Raw genomic sequence first — 24,949 nt, 5'->3', positions numbered from 1 at the left:
AATTACCGAACTATCAGTTTAATAAGTCACAGTTGCAAAATACTAACGCGAATTCTTTACAGACGAATGGAAAAACTCGTAGAAGCGGACCTCGGGGAGGATCAGTTTGGATTCCGTAGAAATGTTGGAACACGTGAGGCAATACTAACCTTACGACTTACCTTAGAAGCTAGATTAAGAAAAGGAAAACCTACGTTTCTAGCATTTGTAGACTTAGAGAAAGCTTTTGACAATGTTAACTGGAATACTCTCTTTCAAATTCTGAAGGTGGCAGGGGTAAAATACAAGGAGCGGAAGGCTATTTGCAATTTGTACAGAAACCAGACGGCAGTTATAAGAGTCGAGGGGCATGAAAGGGAAGCAGTGGTTGGGAAGGGAGTGAGACAGGGTTGTAGCCTCTCCCCGATGTTATTCAATCTGTATATTGAGCAAGCAGTAAAGGAAACAAAAGAAAAATTCGGAGTAGGTATTAAAATTCATGGAGAAGAAGTAAAAACTTTGAGGTTTGCCGATGACATTGTAATTCTGTCAGAGACAGCAAAGGACTTGGAAGAGCAGTTGAACGGAATGGACAGTGTCTTGAAAGGAGGATATAAGATGAACATCAACAAAAACAAAACGAGGATAATGGAATGTAGTCAAATTAAATCGGGTGATGCTGAGGGGATTAGATTAGGAAATGAGACACTTAAAGTAGTAAAGGAGTTTTGCTATTTAGGGAGTAAAATAACTGATGATGGTCGAAGTAGAGAGGATATAAAATGTAGACTGGCAATGGCAAGGAAAGCGTTTTTGAAGAAGAGAAATTTGTTAACATCGAGTATAGATTTAAGTGTCAGGAAGTCGTTTCTGAAAGTATTTGTATGGAGTGTAGCCATGTATGGAAGTGAAACATGGACGATAACCAGTTTGGACAAGAAGAGAATAGAAGCTTTTGAAATGTGGTGCTACAGAAGAATGCTGAAGATAAGGTGGGTAGATCACGTAACTAATGAGGAGGTATTGAATAGGATTGGGGAGAAGAGAAGTTTGTGGCACAACTTGACTAGAAGAAGGGATCGGTTGGTAGGACATGTTTTGAGGCATCAAGGGATCACAAATTTAGCATTGGAGGGCAGCGTGGAGGGTAAAAATCGTAGAGGGAGACCAAGAGATCAATTCACTAAGCAGATTCAGAAGGATGTAGGTTGCAGTAGGTATTGGGAGATGAAGAAGCTTGCACAGGATAGAGTAGCATGGAGAGCTGCATCAAACCAGTCTCAGGACTGAAGACCACAACAACAACAACATAAAAAATACCAAAATTTGTAAGAAGTTCTGTTACAGATAACACGATAATGGCTGTATAGCCGAAACAGGCCTGTAGTTCAAATAAAGATAAGATTTACAGTATTTTCAAACAACTTACAGGATTTCAGCCAGGTAAAATTTACAGCGACCGCCGATATTTCGCCGGAAGTACAAACCGCCATTCTTAAGGCATAGACTGCAACGGACAGCCGATGTATAGGCAAATTTAAAACCTCGTTTCTCGAAGTAATTCGGGAAAGATACACACACACAAACACCCACTGAACACTACTGCCACCAGAGATGACGAAAGTCAGAGATATCTATATTGAGACAAAGAACTTGCGGGTGAGGTAACATTAACTCCTTTCCTTTGTTTTTCGACAAGGAGGAGGAGGATTCCAGGCAGAGTTTAAGCAAAAACCTACAGCCCTGTTTACAAGGTTACTCGCTAGTTTAATCTCAACTGCCTCCTTAATGACACTGTCCCAATAGCTGGACGTGCATGTCAGTATTTCGGTATTGTGATATAGCATCGGGTGACCAGTATCCAAGCAATGTTCGGCAATAGCAGGCCTATTTGGTTCCTGAAATCGTGTGTACCGTTTATGCTCAATACATCGGTCCTCCACGGTCCTGATAGTCTAACAAATATATGCCATGCCACAGCTACAAGGAATGTGATATACACTCGCCTTACGCAAACCAAGATCATCCTTAACCGAACCTAAAAGCACTCTAATTTTAGATGGAGGTCGGAAAACGTGCGTTGCGCTATCGAACAACTGTGCATCGGGTGATTGATAATACTGAGTCGACTCCTAAGTCTACTGCCTTGTTGCCTTACATAGGAAGCACTTCCAAAAAGATCGGTCGTATTTTAGGGAAATACGACGTGAAATGTGTTTTTCGACCTCCATGTAAAATCAGAGTGCTTTTGGGTTCGGTTAAGGACGATCGTGGTTTGCGTAAGGCGGGTGTATATCACAATCCTTGCAGCTGTGGCATGGCATATATTGGTCAGACTATCAGGACCGTGGATGACCGATGTACTGAGCATAAACTGCACACACGATTGCAGCAGCCTAGTAGATCTGCTATTGCCGAACATTGCTTGGATACTGGTCACCCCATGTTATATAATAACACTGAGATATTGGCATGCACGTCCAGCTATTTGGACATTGTCATTAAGAAGGCAGTTGAGATTAAATTAGCTAGTAACCTTGTAAACAGGGATGGAGGTTTTTGCTTAAACTCTGTCTGGAATCCTGCTCTCCCTTGTCAAAAAATAGAGGGTCAGAGTTAATGTTACATCACCTGCTAGTTCGCAGTTTCACTATAGATATCTAGACTTTGGTCATCTTTGGTGGCACTAGCGTTCAGTGTGTGTGTGTGTTATCTTTCCTGAATTAATTCCAGAACCGAGGTTTTAAATTTGCCTATACAGTGCCTGTCCATTGCCGTTTGTGCCTTGTGAATGGCTTGGTGTACTCCTGGCGAAATATCGGCGGTCGCTGTAAATTTTACCTGGCTGAATTCCTGTAAGTTGTTTGAAAATTGTATACGCCAGGAGAAACTCAGGCCTCATATTTATGGTAGATAACTGGTAATATGAATATATTATATCCCTGAAAGACATCTATTATGCAGCAGGCCTAGAAACGAATAGTTGCACTTAACGAAGTTGATATCTCTTAATGAGTAGATTACGACAACATTTTAAAATTGCTCAATAATTACGCGTAATACTGGAAACCCGAAAACCTTCAGATAGACAACCTGAAGCTGGAATTGGAATTCCATGTTTCGGGATAGTCGCTTAGTAAAATAGATTCGGGAATATGTGACAGCTCTGTGAGGTACCTTCAACTTTACTTTCGTTTCTGCAATCATGCATAACAATATCGCGCAGCCATGCACACGATCTCATGGGAATTGTAAAAATCACCCCTTAATATCTCCATTGTTTCCAGGTTCTGGAACGACTGCGGAGGTAGACAGAGTAACCATTAACATCTTTGATCCAAATTCCTCAACATAATTGTCATGTGATTCTTCTCGTTACAGCACAATTGCTGGTGACGCTCAATACGCAGCTGTTGCAGGCACATATCGAAGAAGGACTGCAAGATATCCTCAGCTGAAATTCCCACTGGTGTGAAACACACAAAAAAAAGATGCCTGCTTCTATAAGAACGTGAGTTCTGATATACTCTACAATTTTAAATCCAAGCAGAGATTTCTATACAAATATTTTTGTCATTGTCAACTCTTCTCACTTCAGAAGTACTTGATATTTTCTGATTTTGGTTGTAATTGCTTATTATCCATAAGTTATCAGTATTACCTCATGCTAAGCTTTGAAACAGTAAAGACAACTAGACTCTTTTCCAACAACGAGAAAGAAACACTTCAATTAAGCTCAGGTCCGTCGAACAATTTGTTGTAGCTGTAACTTGTTTGGTGCCATAATATAGTCGTAAATACATTTCTCGAGAAAATTATAACCTTTTTATGGCAAAAATTGTGGCTTTTGTTGGTAAACCGAGGCAATGTGCAACATTAATGATAAAATCGATGACCTGTTATTAAAATTTTAATTTATTTTATCAACCAATGCTCATATCGAATCATACCATCATCTTGAGAGCTATAGATGAGTACTGAACGACCTTCACTGCTGTGTCAATGTGACATAAACGCAGATCTGTAATACTGCGTCGTTGATGCTTAACATTGCAATGACTTTCTTTTTTCTGTTACTTACACTGCAAGCATACTGTTATTACACAAAAGAGAAAACAGGGAGAGGGAATTTCGTGTAATTTGTACTAAAGGATGTATATCGAAGTCAGTTGATGAACATTTGCCTGAAACTGCAGGAAAAACACATGAAGAATTCGATGAAATTCTGCCTGGTAACAGAGTTTCTGTCTTATATTTCGTACCAGAATGGCAAAAAATGTCCTGCGTTTCTTTAATCTTTGTTCGAATCGAGTGAAGCCATCTGAACGATTTTAAGTTTATTTTTAAAAAATCGGCATTGTCAGTAATAATATTAGCAACAAAAAGGCATTTCTTTGTTTCGAAATGAGGTTCATCTTTCTTACTTACACACAAAAAGTTCATGGTAAAATCATTTTTCTCTAAACAATGACATTGATTGGACAGTTTCTAAATGACATACTGCTTAAATCGACAATGAAATACTTCTTAAGTACTAATTTTAATATTCTGGCGTAAGAAGCAGTCATTCTAACGAAAAATATATGTTAATGAAACTGTTGTTCTCTAGGTACGGATTTCACAGTTCTCAGGCGAGTCTGGCAGAAGAAAATGATGAAGTTCGGGGAAAAATATTACGCATGGTGTCGGTCGAGGGAAAACCCCCGGGAAGTAAATCCGCTTCAGTCGACGGGTAAGCAACCAGCACTTACTGCTGATGACCACTGCGTACACTTTTCACCCTCAGTATTTGAATCTTAGCTTCACAATTAATAAGGCTAATTTGTAAACAGGACCTTCATACAACCGGTTCTGCCGCAGACAGAGGAGTCGATTCCTCCAGTTTCCTTCTTCCAGCTGGTAAGTATTTGTTTAATGCGATACTCACAATATCTTATTGACGAAGACGTGGTCATTATTTTGAACAGTATCACTTATTTTCATTTCTTGCCTTTTCTGTGTGAAAGTTGAACCAAGCACAAAACTTAATTCCTTCCTACATCATTGACAATGCTTTCACTTGTTCCGGTTCTCGTAGATGTTAACAGAACTGAACATTCCATACAATAAAATGAGAACATAAAATTAACCCTGACATTGGTAAGGTAATAAGTTCAAAAACGAAACTATCGAAACATCAGTAGAAATAAAATACACTTCATTCAATTTTATTTTAGTCTATCCGAGTCACATGATATTTTAGTAGTATTGGCTAATAGATTTTGTTATTTATTATTTTATTCTCCAATGAATTTTATAATTTAGCAGTCCCGTGGTAACGATATGAGCACATGAAGTAAGAAAGATGAAGATTGTTTCTCGCCATTTTACAGCGATATTTCGAAACCAGTAAATGTTTATATAAATATATACTTCATGTAAGAGTTTATTACACAGTGCTTTAAGGTAGATGAGCCGACAAATAGGATGAGAATCTCCTGCTCTCATTCAGTTTAAGTTTATATCGTTAGCGGGATGTTACATATGAATTTATTAAATGAAATTATTTTGCGTTGATGAAGTTAATGGGCGTAGGGAGAAGCTGAATTCACCGATTAAATGATTATCATTTATATCTTCGGATATTTTTGTTCACAATAATAATCTCTTTTGAGTGTTTTCTGCATTGTAATATTGCGACAAGTTATACACTACAGGCCATTAAAATTGCTACACCAAGAAGAAATGCAGATGATGAACAGGTATTCGTTGGACAAATATATTATACGAGAACTGACAGGTGATTACATTATCACGAAATTTGGGTGCATAAATTCTGAGCAATCAGTACCCAGAACAACCACCTCTGGCCGTAATAACGGCCTTGATACACCTGCGCATTGAGTCAAACAGAGCTTCGATGGCGTGTACAGGTACAGCTGCCCATGCAGCTTCAACACGATACCACAGTTCATCAAGGGTAGTGACTGGCGTATTTTGACGAGCCAGTTGCTCGGCCACCATTGACCAGATGTTTTCAATTGGTGAGAGATCTGGAGAATGTGCTGGCCAGGACAGCAGTCGAACACTTTCTGTATCCATAAAGGCCCGTACAGGACCTGCAACATGCGGTCGTGCATTATCCTGCTGAAATGTAGGGTTTCGCAGGGATCGAATGAAGGGCAGAGCCACGGGTGATAACACATTTGAAATGTAACGTCCACTGTTCAAAGTGCCGTCAATGCGAACAAGAGGTGACCGAGACGTGTAACCAATGACATCCCATACAGTCACGCCGGGTGATACGCCAGTATGGCGATGACAAATACACGCTTCCAATGTGCGTCACTGCGATGTCGCCAAACACGGATGCGACCATCATGGTGCTGTAAACAGACCCTGTATTCATCCGGAAAAATGACGTTCTGCCATTCGTGCACCCAGGTTCGTCGTTGAGTACACCATCGCAGGCACTCCTTTCTGTGATGCAGCGTCAAGGGAACCGCAGACATGGTCTCCGAGCTGATAGTCCATGCTGCTGTAAACGTCGTCGAACTGTTTGTGCAGATGGTTGTTGTCTTGCAAACATCCCCATCTGTTGGCTCAGGGATCGAGACGTGGCTGTCATCTCGACTGGTAGTGATACGAGGCCGTTGAGATACAACACGGCGTTCCGTATTACCCTCCTGAACCCACCGATTCCATATTCTGCTAACAGTCATTGGATCTCGACCAATGCGAGCAGCAATATCGCGATACTATAAACCGCAATTGCGATAGGCTACAATCCGACCTTTATCAAAGTCGGAAACGTGATGGTACGTATTGCTCCTCCTTACACGGGGCATCACAACAACGTTTCACCGGCAACGCCGGTCAACTGCTGTTTGTGTATGAGAAATCGGTTGGAAACTTTCCTCCTGTCAGCACATTGTAGGTGTCGCCACCGGCGCCAACCTTGTGTGAATGTTCTGAAAAGCTAATCATTTGCATATCACATCTTCTTCCTGTCGTTTAATTTCGCGTCTGTAGCACCTCATCTTCGTGGTGTAGCAATTTTAATGGCCAGTAGTGTATTTATGACTTGATGGCCGTTAGATTCAGTGGTCAGACGGCAGAAGCCCCTTGAGGTTAGGAAAAGTTTGGGTAGAAATTTGTATCAGTTTTAACTTTTTTATGGTCAAAATCCGTTGACCGGTGGATACACCGGTTCCCACCAGATCACGGAAGTTAAGCACCGTCGGCCGTAGTTGACCATACGGCCCGCCATGTGCTGTTGGCCCTACCGGGGTGCACTCAGCCTCGTGAGGTCGATTGAGGAGCTACATGAGCAAGTAGTAACGGTTCCACGTCACGAAAATTAACAGCTGACGAGAGAGTCCATCCGATTACGTCCATCGGCTGTGGATGACACGGCGGCCGATCATTACCGTTGGGTCTTTCGAGGTCTTTCCGGACGGAGTTTAGCAACTCTTTTATTAGACAAGAGATAAACTAGCTATTCCTGGTGACTTATAAAAGGAATTCTGCGTTATATAAAGATTGTTGATTAAGTAGAAGAATCAGCGAAGTGTGAAACTGTACTGTATATTGCTCTAAGTATTGACAGTTATAAAGTAACTGTGGCATTAAGCTCGTGTTGAACACTAAAATCATAAACGCACGTGACTAAATTCCACTTTGCCGCTGATAAAGTACCGAAATAATTACTATTCACAGTTGACCATTTACGCCACACATATCTTCTCAGCAAAAACTGAACCAATGACTCTTAACTCCCAGAGTCCATAATAACAGCGAGTATTCTCGTATTTAACCCGAGACGTTGATGTATTGACAGGAATATTGCTGTACTTCAAGTAACACTAATCCTTGATAGTAGCCATGGTCATCGTTATGGCTGTGAAACTTTAAATATCCTGTTCAACTCGACCATTGTTGAACAGAATTCTCAAGACTGTTACTTCACGACACATAACTGTCCCTATCCTGCTTTCCCATTCATTTGCCGTACTTCGCACTGATCTGGTATGGCATATCACCAGTAAGCGAGTAACTTGTGATCTTTAACGTTTTACTAGTAATCCCGATCCACTGGTGTACTTGCAAGGTCGTAAATCATAGGTGTTGTTCAGTCCAACAAAACGTCATTCGGCACATGCAATACTATATATTTGTTATTCATATTTATTTCATACGTTTTAAGAGTGTAATGTCATATATGATCTATTCCTCATCATTCCCGATAATCTCTGCAATTCTCGTGTACAGCAGCGTACGCTCTCGAAGGTCTATTTCATATCGAAGGTCGACACGCACCAATCTACGCCGAACAATCTCAAAGAAACGGCAACATACAACCAGGCAGAAGAATTAGCAGTGAAATTAATACTGACTATAAACAGTTAAGTCTTGGAATCAGTTAACAGCACTGGTAACTCTTACGTTTTATTCTCCGTACGGTACTTGTAACTTAGCTGCAAATAGTTACTGACTTGCATGATTTTTCTGTGGGAATAAGAGCGGTTAAGGTGTAAGGTACGTAAGAAGTGACATGGACAATAATTTAGCAAAGCGACTCTATACATCAGGAGCACAAACTCTAGGAAGATAGGATGCAATTATTACAGAGAAAAACAGCAGCGAAGTGACGCTCAAAATTTTGAAGCGCGACAACCAATCAACGTTAATGTAGTTAATTTAAATGGTACATTAAGAAATTAAGCCCAATAGGAAAGAGATCTTCCCGATATGCCGTCAATTGAACTGTGGTTGAGGCAAAAGACGCTGGGTGAAAATGATGTCGACTTCTCACATCGTATCAGAGGTAGATGTATGCATTACTCTGTTTTATTCTTTGCTATTCCAGTCGAGTTCAACCATAAGAGAACAAACTTGGTGTCCGGGTTACTTGTTTGTGCTCAAAGCTTTTAACTTAAACATACTTCTAGGTTTAAACGTTTTCATCACATAATACCTTGTATCGTCTTGTCAGCGAATCTCATTAATGAGGAGCACCACTCTATTTCCACGTAGTTGGCACATGAAGATGATATTTCGATAAAATAATCTGTTCAAATTCATCAGCAGTCTGTGTCTAGATCATAATAGAAAAGCGAAGTAAACTTAGGTCTGGAGGAGGCGATGTTCTGGGTTCGTCGTAAAACACAGACAAAATGTCTGTCTCAGTCAAACAGAAACAAGGCACAATAGCGAAATTGACTCTCAATACTCACGTAGTCGGCTGTCGTTTCGCCCTGACTGACTGTGCTAATCAACAGCTGAGCTAGCAGAACGATGTGACAAAGCCGAAGGGAAGCGTGACTAATTGGTTAGTGCTATAGAAAACTTAAAACAAACAACTAGCTGTGGATCACTGCATTCACATATAGCAGCGCAGCCTTTTCCTTTTAAGTCATTAGTACTTCAACTGGACTTACGCTGTCCTCCGCCATTACCAACCTTGTGAAAACGTTTCTCATCTCTCTATACCAACTATACTCATAATCTATGGTAATCTGTTTGGGGTCTCCTACGCTTGTTCTGCTTGTGCCAGTTTTCTCTTCTATTTCCCCTCCAGCGCCAGGTTTATTCCTGAATGCCTTAGCAGATGTCGCATTGACCTATACGTGTTTAACACCGTTTTCCACCCTAACCTATCCTTCATAAGCTCCTTCGTCTCTGTATAACAACTGAAACTATCCTCCACTTCGACCTGCTTACGTTGGTCAAGCTCTGGTGTCCGTCCAAAATTCACCCGTCCATTACCAAACGGATTATTCCTCAATGCCTTACGACGTCTTCTGTCAACCAATCTGTGCTTTTATCAATTTGCGCCATCAATTTCGTTTCTCCTCAATTCTCTACCAATCCTATCTTCAGTACTCTTCTGTAGTTCAACAATTCAAAGTCTTCTATTCTCTCCTGAATTGTTTACAGTCATCTGTACAAGGCTACATTGCTGACAAATGTCTTCAAAAATATGTAACATTTAAATTTATATTCGACGACAAAAATTTCTGTTCCTCTGAAACGAATTTCTTGCTGGTACCAGCGTGCATTTTGTATCTTCTTTAATCCGACCATTTTTAGCATTTTGCTGCCCAAATAGTAATACCCTTCAACTACTCGGAGCGTACTATTTTCTAATCTACTTCCCTCTTTACCACCTGGTTTGATTTGCCGGCATTCCATTACCTTGTTTTTTTTTTGTTGCTTTTGTTCATATTCATCTTGTAACCTCTTTTGTCCTCTCTTACATAATTGTAGTTTCATCAACAAATCTCAGAGATTCTGTTTATTGTTCCAGAACTGTAATTTCTTTTGTTGATGTGGTGTTGAAGCTGAGAAATGGTGACCTTACTGATAAGCAGATCGTTCCACACGGAGTCGTGTAAATCTAATTACATGTGTTATGCAATGGGTAATTTAGTGATTTCAATTTTAAAGGCGTGAGCCTAACATACATGGAACATGGGTGCTGTAACTCAAAATGGTGATAAAGATAGGGGATTCATTAGACTACTGAAAGAAACGATGAACACTGTAAGTAAGGCCCTATTTATTAGAAGTCGTTTGGATTTCAAGTTACGCACAAGTGCATAAATAACTATGAGCAGTTACGTTCATGAAGTGTGAAGACAAGTTACAACTGACTTTAACCAACAAAACCTTGGGAGAGGTCGCATCATCGATCTGGAGTGACCAAGTTACACTCCTGGAAATGGAAAAAAGAACACATTGACACCGGGGTGTCAGACCCACCATACTTGCTCCGGACACTGCGAGAGGGCTGTACAAGCAATGATCACACGCACGGCACAGCGGACACACCAGGAACCGCGGTGTTGGCCGTCGAATGGCGCTAGCTGCGCAACATTTGTGCACCGCCGCCGTCAGTGTCAGCCAGTTTGCCGTGGCATACGGAGCTCCATCGCAGTCTTTAACACTGGTAGCATGCCGCGACAGCGTGGACGTGAACCGTATGTGCAGTTGACGGACTTTGAGCGAGGGCGTATAGTGGGCATGCGGGAGGCCGGGTGGACGTACCGTCGAATTTCTCAACACGTGGGGCGTGAGGTCTCCACAGTACATCGATGTTGTCGTCAGTGGTCGGCGGAAGGTGCACGTGCCCGTCGACCTGGGACCGGACCGCAGCGACGCACGGATGCACACCAAGACCGTAGGATCCTACGCAGTGCCGTAGGGGACCGCACCGCCACTTCCCAGCAAATTAGGGACACTGTTGCTCCTGGGGTATCGGCGAGGACCATTCGCAACCGTCTCCATGAAGCTGGGCTACGGTCCCGCACACAGTTAGGCCGTCTTCCGCTCACGCCCCAACATCGTGCAGCCCGCCTCCAGTGGTGTCGCGACAGGCGTGAATGGAGGGACGAATGGAGACGTGTCGTCTTCAGCGATGAGAGTCGCTTCTGCCTTGGTGCCAATGATGGTCGTATGCGTGTTTGGCGCCGTGCAGGTGAGCGCCACAATCAGGACTGCATACGACCGAGGCACACAGGGCCAACACCCGGCATCATGGTGTGGGGAGCGATCTCCTACACTGGCCATACACCACTGGTGATCGTTGAGGGGACACTGAATAGTGCACGGTACATCCAAACCGTCATCGAACCCATCGTTCTACCATTCCTAGACCGGCAAGGGAACTTGCTGTTCCAACAGGACAATGCACGTCCGCATGTATCCCGTGCCACCCAACGTGCTCTAGAAGGTGTAAGTCAACTACCCTGGCCAGCAAGATCTCCGGATCTGTCCCCCATTGAGCATGTTTGGGACTGGATGAAGCGTCGTCTCACGCGATCTGCACGTCCAGCACGAACGCTGGTCCAACTGAGGCGCCAGGTGGAAATGGCATGGCAAGCCGTTCCACAGGACTACATCCAGCATCTCTACGATCGTCTCCATGGGAGAATAGCAGCCTGCATTGCTGCGAAAGGTGGATATACACTGTACTAGTGCCGACATTGTGCATGCTCTGTTGCCTGTGTCTATGTGCCTGTGGTTCTGTCAGTGTGATCATGTGATGTATCTGACCCCAGGAATGTATCAATAAAGTTTCCCCTTCCTGGGACAATGAATTCACGGTGTTCTTATTTCAATTTCCAGTAGTGTAGAATCAAGTAGCTTCGTTCGCGGAAGCCGCAGAGTGATTGCCAGTTCTCAGTTAAGAAGTAAAGAAAGAACAGCGGAATGAGTCACGCATGCACTTGCCGACTTGATTGAGTGCATGTTGAGCCTTGATTACTAACAAGCGTACTTGTAGCAAAAATGTAAAATTCCTGACTTTTGTCTGAAGGCCTTGTGTATCTCCTACGCCTCGGTTTGTGAATGCTGCTGTTGCTCATCACACTTAGAGTTAGCGGTGTCCACGAGTGGCTGCAGTGGTGCCTGGAAAACTCCCAGTACTTTGTCCTGCACCAGAGGCAGCTCTATCACAACGCCTGGAATCAGAACCCATGTCTCGGCGGATGTCTCCCCTCTCAAGTCTACGACCGAAGTGTTCTGCATAACGATGCCAGCAAGAGGTGAACTTTTACTGTTTCTCCTTGAGTGTGAGCGTGATTTTGATCGCCAATGACAATGGTTCCTCTCACCGATGACCAATCAGATAGCCGGCCGGTGTGGCCGTGCGGTTCTAGGCGCTTCAGTCTGGAATCGCGTGACCGCTACAGCCGCAGGTTCGAATCCTGCCTCGGGTATGGATGTGTGTGATGTCCTTAGGTTAGTTAGGTTTAAGTAGTTCTAAGTTCTAGGGGACTGATGACCATAGATGTTAAGTCCCATAGTGCTCAGAGCCATTCGAACCATTTTTTGAACCAATCAGATAGGTGTGTTTTAGTGTTTTAGAAGCAGGCAACATATGATTCCCACTACCCGCCTTCCAGTTCCGGTCAAAAAGGCTTCCTCCTCCAACTACTCAAAGGTGAGCTCTGTTATCCCACTCCAGAATTTATTTACGTTTATCAATGGTAGATGCTCTTACTGCTTTTTAGCGAAAATCAACCACCTCAATTAACTTGCCACCAGTTAAGTGGCTGCTGGTGCCAACTCTCAACCTGCAGAATGGCCTCTTCTTATTCCAACTTCAGCATTATTCGGAATTCAGGAATCCTAAAGTGCTCATTTCTTTACAATTCTGCAGTCACTGTCGCTGTTATAGGGTGTGAAAAAGTCGCGACGCATTCCCGTCGTCTTTTATTGCTCAATAACCTCCCCCCCCCCCCCCCCAGATGCACTGCCTTAGTGGTGGCGGCACGTGCACTTGGAAAAGGTTTATCTTTTTGCAGTGTGTCTTATAAGATAACCCTTAGGATCAGTATCGCCTCGCCGTTTCCTATATTTCTCTGGAACTTCTGCTGACTCTCTCCCAAGTCGACTTTGACCGATATTTATAGTGTTTCTCCATTTCGTACTTACACTGTTCTCTCAATTTTTTACGTTTTGATTATCTGAATTCCCCAAAATAGACTGATGCTAAGAGAGTAATACAGTATTGACGATGGGACCCATACGCTTGTAGCTTGTTGGTGTACCAGCCCTATTTAAATTAGATGGATTGTGCCACTTAAGTTCCGAAATTACGACACTGTCTCTAAGCACCAGCCAACGTTGGCTCTCCACTGTGATAAATAATCGCTTTAAAGTCTGTCTTGAACAAGAATCATGTAAAAAAAAAATCTGAAAATCAAGTATTTTTACGGATCTCTGCAGCTGCTATAAGAGTGTGTTCTTAATTATACGCTGTCAGTCACAAAAATGGTTCAAATTGCTCTGAGCACTATGGGGCTTAACTTCTGAGGTCATCAGTCCCCTAGAACTTAGAACTACTTAAACCTAACTAACCTAAGGACATCACACACATCCATGCCCAAGGCAGGATTCGAACCTGCGACCGTAGCGTGTCAGTCACAGTTATGTGACCACCTATCATAAACCTGACTAAATAACTTTTACAGCGGGAGACGTGCAGGAAGAGCCTGTGAGGCTCTGGAAGGTACTAACAGGGATGCGGAACCATTCCGACTCCAGTGGCATGACCAGGTTTCTCTTTTGAGCACCCGTGACGCGAACAGCCCGACCAAGGTCACCCCACAGATTTTTTATTAGGTTTTAATCTGGGTCGTCTGGACGCCAGGGGAGTACAATAAAATCATCCTGGTGCTCTTCGGACCACGCACATACATTTTGAACTACGACAGACGTTGTATAGTTCTGCTGGTAAATGCCGTCAAGTAAAGGAAAAACATACTGCTTGTAGATGTGAACGTGGTTACCAGCGATAAGTGCATAATTGTGTTGGTCCATTGCGAGTTCCAGAACGACGAGATCAAACAGGGGAAGAAACGAAAACACTTCCCAGGCCATAACGCTCCCTCCTCCGGCCGGGATCCTTCCGACGATTGTTGCAGTATGTTGGCCTTCAGCCGTACACGCCAACGTCATCTGTCGTCTGAAACGGCCGCCTCCTGCCAGTCAGTGGAGATTCAGTTGTGGAACTGTCGCCCAAATTCCAGCATTCGTCGCTGATGAGCAGTGGTCATCACGGGTGCATGAACCAGGGGCATGCTGCGGAGGTTCATACGCAGCTACGTACGCTGAACGTTTGTTGAGGAGACACTTGATAGCCTTGTGTTTCATATGGGCAGTCAGCTGCCCAACAGCTGCACGTCTACTCACCCTTACACATCTCCACCCCTATCACCTATGGCCCGTGGTGCAATACAGCTGCCTCGGTGCAGGTTTTGGATAGCACCACTTTGCCAAGTACTGTATACTTTAAACATGGCAGCACACGAACAGTGTACAGACATAGTCGTTTCGGAAAGTCTTCCACCATTAGACCGATCATTCCCTTTTGGACGACAGATAAATCCTTCCGTTTCCGCATTACAACGACTACACCTTTCTCCACCTCCGCCATATATATGTTCTATGCCCTCCACTGCTAGTGCTGCCACCTGCTCTCTGTGAGAGATTAGTGCATGTTGAGGTCGAACATAAGCGATGGTCACATTAGCGTGACCGGACCGTGAAAATAGGGCCTTAGCTAAGTTTTCTTTTGTCGACAACGTGAGAACTCCTGTTGCTGCATTGATGCTAGGAGCAATCCAACTCACTGGCTGTCAGCTATCAAACACTTTAAATCGGACTATAGGAGTAGTACCTAGTATATACACGCTAGCAACTGAAATGTTTTACGGCACCTTAACCCGCCATCGACGTGGCGCTACCCCCTGATGCTTCCGCCTCGCTTGCTGTTTAGTTCCGCTTCTCGACCGCATGGGAGCGCTGGCTGCTGGCCCTCGGGGTGGTGGCGGCGGTGGGCGCCGGCGTGGGCATGCCGCTCAGCAACCTGCTGTTTGGAGACCTAACGGGCGTCATGGTGGACTTCGGGTCCGCGCTGGCCAACGCAACGGCCGCGGGCGAACAGGTGCCCGACGTCGCGGTGCGTGTCTTCCTGCACGGCGTCCGGCAGTTCCTCATCTACAGCGCCATCCTGGGCGCCGCCACCTTCCTCTTCACCTACGTCTGCATCTTCACCTTCAACTACGTCGGATACCGGCAGGTAAATGCGGCACTCGGTACTGGGATAAGAGAATGAGACGCCTTCGTGTAATGGAGACGATTCACTCTATGAAGTATGTACAGACCGTCCCAGAATGTAAGTTTGGTGCATAAGTTGGTAGCGTTTTTGTTTCGCGTGTTGGTATTCCAGTTGCTATGAGTTTATTTACTGACTGTCACATTTTATTTGTAGTTCACTATTACTATTCGAATTTACATATTACACTACTCGCTATTAAAGTTGCTGCACCAAGAAGAAATGCAGATGATAAACGGTTATTCATTGGACAAATATATTATACTAGAACTAACATGTGATTACATTTTCACGCAATTTGGGTGCATAGATCCTGAGAAATCAGTACCCAGAACAACCACCTATGGCCGTAATAACGGCCTTGATACGCCAGGGCTTTAAGTTAAACAGAGCTTGGAAGGCGTGTACAGGTAAAGCTGCTCATGCAGCTTCAACATGATACCACAGTTCATGAAGAGTAGTGACTGGCGTATTGCGACGAGCCAGATGCTCGGCCACCATTGACCAGACGTTTTCAATTGGTGAGAGATCTGGAAAATGTGCTGGCCGGGGCAGCAGTCGAACATTTTCTGTATCCAGAAATGCCCGTACAGGACATGCAACATGCAGTTGTGCATTATCCTGCTGAAATGTAGGGTTTCGCAGCGATCGATTGAAGGGTAGAGCCACGGGTCGTAATACATCTGAAATGTAACGTCCACTGTTCCAAGTGCCGTCAATGCGAACAAGAGGTGACCGAGACGTGTAACCAATCGCACCCCATACCATCACGCCGGGTGATACACCAGTATGGCGATGACGAACACACGCTTCCAATGTGTGTTCACCGCGATGTCGCCAAACACGGATGCGACCATCAGGATGCTGTAAACAGAACCTGGATTCATCCGAAAAAATGACGTTTTGCCATTCGTGCACCCAGGTTTGTCGTTGAGTACACCATCGCAGGCGCTCCTGTCTGTGATGCAGCGTCAAGGGTAACCACAGCCATGGTATCCGAGTTGATACTCCATGCTGCTGCAAACGTCGTCGAACTGTTTGTGCAGATGGTTGTTGTCTTACAAACGTCCCCATCTGTTGACTCAGGGATCGAGACGTGGCTGCACGATCCGTTACAGCCTTGCGGATAAGATGCCTATCATCTCGAGTGCTAGTGATACGAGGCAGTTGGGATCCAGCACGGCGTTCCGTATTACGCTCCTGAACCCACCGATTCCATATTCTGCTAACAGTCATTGGATCTCGACCAACGCGAGCAGCAATGTCGCGATACAGATAACGACAACCAAATGTTTGATTTATTTCGTTTAAATGCATTAATCCACAATGTTCGACGTCAGTGTACGCAAGAACTGACACATGTGGTGAACCGTGATCATTTCACCATCGTACCGTACTTGTATGTAATGGAATGGTTCAAAAAATCGGGTGTTTGTGTACAGCATGCCCTATGCCAAAATCACTAAAATCAGCGGGTGGCCATATGTGCATCTTTACTTGCTCATCATCAGTTGACTCGTGAACCACACCGATGATTCCTATCCTGTATCCTTACTGGTGATGGGAAATAGTGTCTATCCTAAGGAAAAGAAAGGAATGGTTAGGCCCAAACAAAGCAGCGCGCATCTACAAGAGATAATGTTGTGCACCTGATGGCACAGTGACGGTGTGCTGTACTAAGAATTGCCCCTCCGAGGTGTTACGATCTCTCCTGACATTCCTTGTCAACAACTGAGACGTCTGGTAGACGCAATCCAAGAGGAATTTCCTGGAAGACGCTGAGTAATGCCGATCCACGACAACGCCCGCGCACATTCTGCTAGGTTGATAAAAAACGCCATACATGAGCTGAGTTGGGAAGTCTTTCCGTACCCACCCTATTCATCTGATCTTGCGCCCTCATATTTTCACCTTGTCCGCTCTCTGATCAACGACCTTCAAGGAACGAACTTCCCGGATGAGAATGCGCTCCAAACATGGCTTCGCCTAAAAACTACCTGATTTCTACAGTCACGGAATCGAAAAGTTATCCGAGCGCTGTTGTTAATTGTGAAGGAGGGTATATTATGGATGACTAAAGACTGTTGCGTGTACCTACTGTGTTTACTGAACTTATGGAATAACGATGTGAACTTGTGCCATTATTTTCTAGCGTCGAAGTTTATACGGATTGCATCATAATTAAGAGTGAAAACTGACGTGGGTGGAAGTATACTATAACAGAAGCAAATCATTTCAGGAAATTTGGACCAAGGAAACGAGATTTTTGCGGGATAACTGCGAAAGCGTGTTAACGAGCCACCAGTGACTTTTGTGTGAAACATACTACAACTGTCACCTGAAGATTCGTTCCATGCCAGTTTTTACCTGATCATGATCTTAAACGGAAATGTTTGTAAATGAGAAAACAAGTGCCTTGAGAAATGCATTCCGGCAAGATTTGAGACAGACTGTGAAGCTGTTTTGTTTCCAAGCAGGATTGTCAAAAATGAAAAGAAATACGAGCGGCGTTCAACAATTAATGCAACATCTTTTTTCGTGACCAATTTCGGTTCGAAACATGCGCAATTTTTAGCCTCCATGATGTCACAACGTTCCGACTGGTGGTGCCGCTATACGTAGCCTTCAAAATGGCGTCTTTAACGGACGTGCGTTCAAGCAGAGATCTGCCACTGAGTTTCTTTTGACGAAAAAACAGAGCATCGTAGATATTCATAGGCGCTTGCACAATGTGTATGCAGACCTGGCAGTGAATAAAAACCACGGTCAGTCATTGGGCGAATCGCCTACCATCGCAACAAGGTAGCCGAAATCCATCCGATCTCCCGTTTGCCGGCCGGTCGCACACAGCTGTGACTCGTGCAATGTTGGAACGTGCGGACAATCTTTCGAGGTGATCGGCGGATCGCAATTAAACCCTTCGCTGCACAACTGGCCGTTTCTGTTTGTAGTGCTGACACACTCGCCCACCAGATGGGTTCCTCGCCGCCTAACAGGAGTCCATAAAGAGCAACGACGGACATCTGCCCGGAATTGCTTGGACATAACAAGACTGATCGTGGAAATTTTTTGTGGAACATCGTCACGGGCAATGAAACGTGGGTCCATCACTGCGAACTGAAACAAAACGGCAATCGATGGAGTGGCTTCTCCGAAGAAAAAGTTCAAAGCCGCAGTCCCAGCAGGTGAAGTCATGGCGACGATCTTCTGGGACTCTGAAGGGGTAATTATAATTTTCAACAAACTTCTGTTTGCGATATCCTCGTGTGTGGTTCTTTCTACAAAAGCTGAAGAGGTGGTGCCGGTTATTTTCAATTGGGACTTCCTGACTGCTGTTTTTCGGGAAAATTCAGCCACTACATACTCAGAGGGTGTGATGATACGGTGTATCGTCGAAACCGGTTGTCACTAAACTGATAATGAAATTACAGCTGACAGTAGTGTCTAAAATTTCAATAATCATATTGGCTGTGGTCCTATTCTCCTACTTAGCAAGGATGGATATGCTGAAATCTGAAAGTGTTATTGTGTTTGATGTCCTCCCTCATAGTACAACGATGAACTGATCAACTTTCAAATGTATTGTGCTACCCGTATGAAACTGAAGTTCGTCAACGTGTGCTTCGCCACAAAAACGAAAATTAAATCCTCCTCCTCCATTACTATGCAATGCCCTAGAGAAGGCCGTGTACCCGAGAGGAGCTCACAAAACTTCATTGGACTGTTCTTCGTCATCCACCCTACACACCTTCCCATTTCCATCCAATTGTGAATGCGGGAAGCAATGCGTGGATGGTGTGGAGATTAACGATGCAGCAAGACGTTCGCTCCGACGTCGAACAGTAGAACGGGATCATGCGAGCAGTAAGGTGGCGTAAGGCCGGGCCGTCGCAATGGAAATAGTTCTAATGGGATCCTGAATAAAATCAACCGGCATTCAGCAAAGAATGTGTTGCGTTACTTATTGAACGCCCTTGTAAACCGCGACACTGCGTGTGCCTTTTTTTACCTTCCTCCTTTGTTGTGATGTCCAAAACGATCTCGTTATCTATGGCTGGACACAGGATTTATAAGGTTTCCAGTTTATACTGTCGATTTCTGTTGGTAAGCGACAGATTTCACTCCCCTGTCTTCATTGTTCTCCTGACTGGTTTGATTTAATCTTTAATGATTTCCTTTCCTCCACCAACCTCTTCATCTCAACCTGTACGTCCTCAGTTGTTGGCTATATTCAAATCTCTGTCCTCGCCAGGGATCTCTCCCTTTGAGGTTCCCTACAGAACACTGCTCTGCAAAACTGTTGAGATATATAAAGTACCATAACGTTTTAAATACGCGGTGGGAATGAATGAAAGTGAGGAACATGTTGTCAGTGGTCTCCCAGTCGTACACAGAAAGCTGGACGTGCCATGGCGTGAGGTGAGCATCAGTGTAGCGCCGAATGCGGCTCGCCCCGCAACATGAGGCAGTTGAAGGAACTGGAAAAGAGAGAGTGTGTCAATCAGCGAGCAGTTACGGTGCACAGTGGCGATAGTCTTCAGTACAACGCAGCGCGGTGACATTTGGATGACTTCATGTCGGGAAGAATCTTTAGCACACTGGAAGAAGGACAAAGTGTGACAAATATAACCCATGAGTTTGGTATTTCTTACAGCATTGTTTCTCGTGCATGGGGAGCGTTCCGAACGGAAGACACCGCTGCCAGAAGGAGAGAAAGCGTTCGACCACACTATTCTACAGGAACGGATAACAGCTATATAGTGTAAAAGCCACATCAAACGCAGATTGGGTTGCAACAACAGTTATCAGGACTGTAAGGCATGCAGTCTCACTCTCCACAGTGAAATGTGACACTGCGACAGTATGAGGATAGTGTCTTTAACCAAAGACCAAGCGTTGTGCTCCGTTGACACTCACATTCGCGATGGTACGAAGAGCATAGGGGCTTGACCTGCTAGGAGCGGGGTCATGTGCTTTTCTCAGACGAGAGCAGATTCAATGTGAGTAGTGATTTTCTTCGGTATCCTCGTGAGAGGTGGGAACACTCATTGCACCCAGGACCATTGTCAGACGGTTATGTTGTGGGATGACAAATTTTGCGCGAGCCTGCTGATCTCCAAGTCCTTGATCTCGGTACATTCACCAGTCAACGTTATTGTGACACAATACTCCTTCAACATGTGCGTCTTTCAAGGAGTGCATCCGACCCCGAGAGGATGTACAGGGTGCGCCCATATCGAAGAGTGCACGTGGAGGAGCTCCTGGATCGAGAGGTTATTCGGCGAAAGAACAAGCCTGGCCAGTCCCTCGATATCGTCTGGGGTGGGTTGGGGAGAAACACTGCATTACGTTCACATTTATCAACTACCATCCGGCGGTTGTCAGCCACACTGGTGGAGACATGACACAACCTACCACAAGAAGTCCTTTCCAATCATGTGGGCAGTGTGGGAGCATGTTACAGAGCTAAAGACCATTATAAATCGCGCTGACTTCAATAAAATTACTATTTTTGAATAGAAGGATCATTCTTATTCGTCTCACTGCGTATTTATTTCAGTTACTTTCTTTGCTATAGTGCAGCAGTCATTTGTATGTATGGTCGAAGTTTCAACTAGCTGTGCTACTCCGCAGTGAGCCTCTTTCGTTCTAAGGTTTTGCACACCTGTGTCCAATGAAGCTTCTCTCTCACGCGCCTTCCTCTAATTACTTTTTTAGACATATTCCTTTGTTCGTCGATTCAGCGGAGGACTTCTTCGTTTCTTATAAGTCCACATTATTTTCAACGTATTACTTAACACATTTCAAACACTTCTATTTGCTTCTTTTCCTGTTTTTGCGAAGTTCATGTTCACTTCCTCAACCTAATTCTCATGTCTGATATTAGTGGACTTCTCTTGCCGAGGAATGCCCTCTTTTGTTGCGCTAGCATGTTTTTCACGTCCTCTGCGCTTCGCCTGATGTGTCGATTGTAAAGGTATATCATTTATCTTTAGAGAACGCAATTCTGTCTGGACTCAAGGAACGTCTTGTACGCTAGTGCTCGTGAACTGTTGAAGGACGTAAAATCACGGCACTTAATCGCGAGCAGGCCGTAAGCAGGAAAATAAGTCTTGTGGCAAGGTCGCCGACAACTGAGACCAAGGCAGAAGATACTCTTACCTCGTCAAGAAAACATCTTTCGCCTTTCGTTTTGTTTACTCCACAGTTTCTTTAAGTCTTCTTTATGACCCGATCATGAAAACAACCAACTGCCACTGGACGTTTTAGAACAACCGTGCGTATCATGTTAGGATACATTTAATTGTACGTACTAAACTTGTAGTTTGTATGCAGTCTAGAGCGTATCCAGTCCTCGTTAAAACGACTTATATTATCTTACTGTGTTCTATGCTGTCTTGTGTAGAAACCAAAAATTACTCTTCAGATTCACGTATCGTACCACGAAACAATTATCAGTAGAAACAACTGTCTGCTGGAGCATATTTGACTATAAGCAATCCGCTCAAGGATTCTAAAGATATTACACGTACTAATGAGCTAGGTTGTCTGATGGTGAATGGATAAGCAGGTCGAAATTGGATACAACAATACAAATATTGTTGTGTCACCTCCAAATTATCGCTGTTTTCCAAACACCCTTATGGTGATTACAGATTTGAAGTTTTACGTTGGATGTTTTAGGAAGACTGAGTTCTATTCCCAGTGATGTACATGTTATAAGATGCGTAAATTTGGAAATTTGTGGTACGTCCTATGGGACCAAACTGCTGAGGTCATCGGTCTCTAAGCTTAGAGACTTGCACACTAGCTAATGTAAGTTAAAGTAACTTACGCTATGGACAACACACACCCATGTCCGAGGGACGACTCGAGCCGCGCGAACCGTGACTAGGCACCCAGACCTCGCCGCTACCCCACGCGGCACATGTTATAAGCTACAAATATCACAATGAGAGTGATCTCAGTTTTCGATGAAATCATGATCGTATACGGAAAGAATTCAGCAATAAACTGTTTTATTATGACTTTTCCACGCTAGAAGTGAGACCGTACCGAGGGGGTGGCGAGTTAGACCCCCAACAAAGGTGCACCCGTAGAAAGAGCGCAAAAACTGACAAAAGAAAAACAAGAAAGAAATATGGTATTAAGAATTAACTGGGAGAGGTGCGACAGTTCTCCTACCCTTCTGTCTACGAAATGACGCCTTTCCCTCGGCCTGTGACTGGGAACGCTTGCTGTTGTCAGTCATTTCTGTAATGCCATTTCGTCCAAGTAGCTTCATAAAGAAACAACTACCATCGAACAAATGCCTATTGCAAATATGCTGTATGTAACGACACTGCGCTCGTTCGCACTGGTGTCGTTCACTTAGTTAGCTCCTATCCAACAATGGACCTCTTGCTGCTGCGGGATTTTTGGATCTCGGTGATCGCCGAGCGGGTACTTCAACAAAATAATATCCTATCTGACCGAAAGCTTCCGAGTTCTGCAGTTTTTTACCGACTAAAGACTGGAGCAAAACTGAGCTGGAATATTTCGATGTGACAGAATAATAATCGAAATGGAAAATAGATCTCACCTGAAGGGGAGAGTTGCCTAAATTGTATCAAATTTTGACGAAAAACAAATTTCATAATTTTGAAAGTCTGACACTGGCGTGTACCCTTTATTTTTACCTCTTTTTAACGTGAACACATTTTTTTTTCATTGAAAATGAAATTTAGTACTATATTATAGCATTGTAAACATTGAATGTCCTATTCCTCAATGTATAAGAACTTTAACTTTGCCACCTTAATCTGAGACTGCTGACGTCACTAACCGCTAAACATACACTGAAGTATTTTATGTATTATAGCCTAAGCAGTAAGTTACAAAATTATTTAAACAATACCATCTTTCTAGGAAAGATAAACTCACTAAACTTATTTTAATAAATGTTTGCATGTGTTACAAATTTTGAATCTAGTTCCTTAATTGTGTCAGTGGGTTCATAAATTGCACAACCCTTACAGACTCTGTCCTTGAGCTTAAAGACACATACGATAATATTTCCAGTTTCATGTACGAGAATAATTTAAGAATATGTTCCATATTTGAGATCTTACATGAGTATTTGCAGGCATTATAGTATAATTTTTTCAATCTTCTCCTTACCCCTGCAGCTTTACGTTAATCCACATTTTGTATTTCATGCATCTAATCATTTCTTTCATTCATTCTTCCTCGCGCAACTCGCTTACCATTCCTCTGTTTTACGAATTAGTTTCTGTGGAAGCTTTCAAATGTATGTATATTCTCTCCTAATTCGGTTTTATCTGTGTTGGAAAATACAGTGGCAAAAAATGTACTTCCCTTTTTTCTTTCTTGTCAGCGTGCCTCTTAACTATTGGCTTAGACACATTATATGTACGTGATCATTCATTTAATTCATGATTCCCAATTAGATACACTGTCACAGCAAAATGTAATTCATCTGCGCTTGCCTTTCCCTAACGTCTTACTGTTGCATATTGGAATACAAAATAATTATTTGATTAATAACTTAGGATAGAGGACAAATTAGAAAATTAACCAAATTATTTCTAAACGTTATGTTCCCTTAATAATGCTAAATGCGTGTTTTCAACGTCGTCATAAGAGGAAATTTCTGAAACTGAATCTGGAACTTATAGCGGTGTGTTATACGCAAAATCGCCATTTTATATTTTCGAACTAATCACAACGAATTAGGATTCATGACTGTCCAAAGGTTATTTCATATATTTTACCATAAATAAAACATTATGTTGCCACCTCGTAACAGTAATTCTGCTCGCCACGTGTACATAAAGTTAGGTCAAAGCTACAGCAAAATCAACGTTTTCATCAGAAAATCTGCTCCTCATACAGAACTCATAGCTGGCAGTATGGCTCCGAGAAAGAGGTAGTTCACACTGACATCACTAAATTTCGGATAGTAAAAGAGTTTTGAATTCATTTAGTAATGACAGAAATGTGGAGCCGGTACAGTAGAGAAGGCAACTCTCCCCTATCACACTACTACATCTTACCTTAATTTATTGTAACGAAAGGCCTTAAATGAAAACTCTGTGCATAATGTAGATAAATTTTCTTCTGCTTCTGATGTCGCATATAGCCGAGATTTTGATACAGCGGAGGTACTAAATGCAACAGCTGCTTCCAGGTTACAAATGGCTCTGAGCACTATGGGACTCAACTGCTGAGGTCATTAGTCCCCTAGAACTTAGAACTAGTTAAACCTAACTAACCTAAGGACATCACAAACATCCATGCCCGAGGCAGGATTCGAACCTGCGACCGTAGCGGTCTTGCGGGTCCAGACTGCAGCGCCTTTAACCG

The 24,949-nt window shown here is 43.6% G+C and overlaps 1 protein-coding gene across 1 annotated transcript in view; it reads left to right on the top strand.

The window, feature by feature from the left end:
- The window catches only part of LOC126252983 (ATP-dependent translocase ABCB1-like), a 231,734-nt gene that overhangs the window by 37,254 nt on the left and 169,531 nt on the right, over nucleotides 1-24,949 (top strand). The window contains exons 2-5 of the mRNA XM_049954011.1: nucleotides 3,361-3,490; nucleotides 4,589-4,711; nucleotides 4,812-4,878; nucleotides 15,245-15,547. Of these exons, the coding sequence (XP_049809968.1) occupies nucleotides 3,471-3,490; nucleotides 4,589-4,711; nucleotides 4,812-4,878; nucleotides 15,245-15,547 (513 nt within the window). The 5' untranslated portion in view covers nucleotides 3,361-3,470. The remainder of the gene's footprint in view (nucleotides 1-3,360; nucleotides 3,491-4,588; nucleotides 4,712-4,811; nucleotides 4,879-15,244; nucleotides 15,548-24,949) is intronic.

The sequence above is a fragment of the Schistocerca nitens genome, chromosome 4, assembly GCF_023898315.1.
Source record: "Schistocerca nitens isolate TAMUIC-IGC-003100 chromosome 4, iqSchNite1.1, whole genome shotgun sequence".
Lineage (NCBI taxonomy): Eukaryota > Metazoa > Arthropoda > Insecta > Orthoptera > Acrididae > Schistocerca > Schistocerca nitens.
Note: the sequence above shows the minus strand (reverse complement) of the source record. Positions and strands in the feature narration are given on the sequence as shown.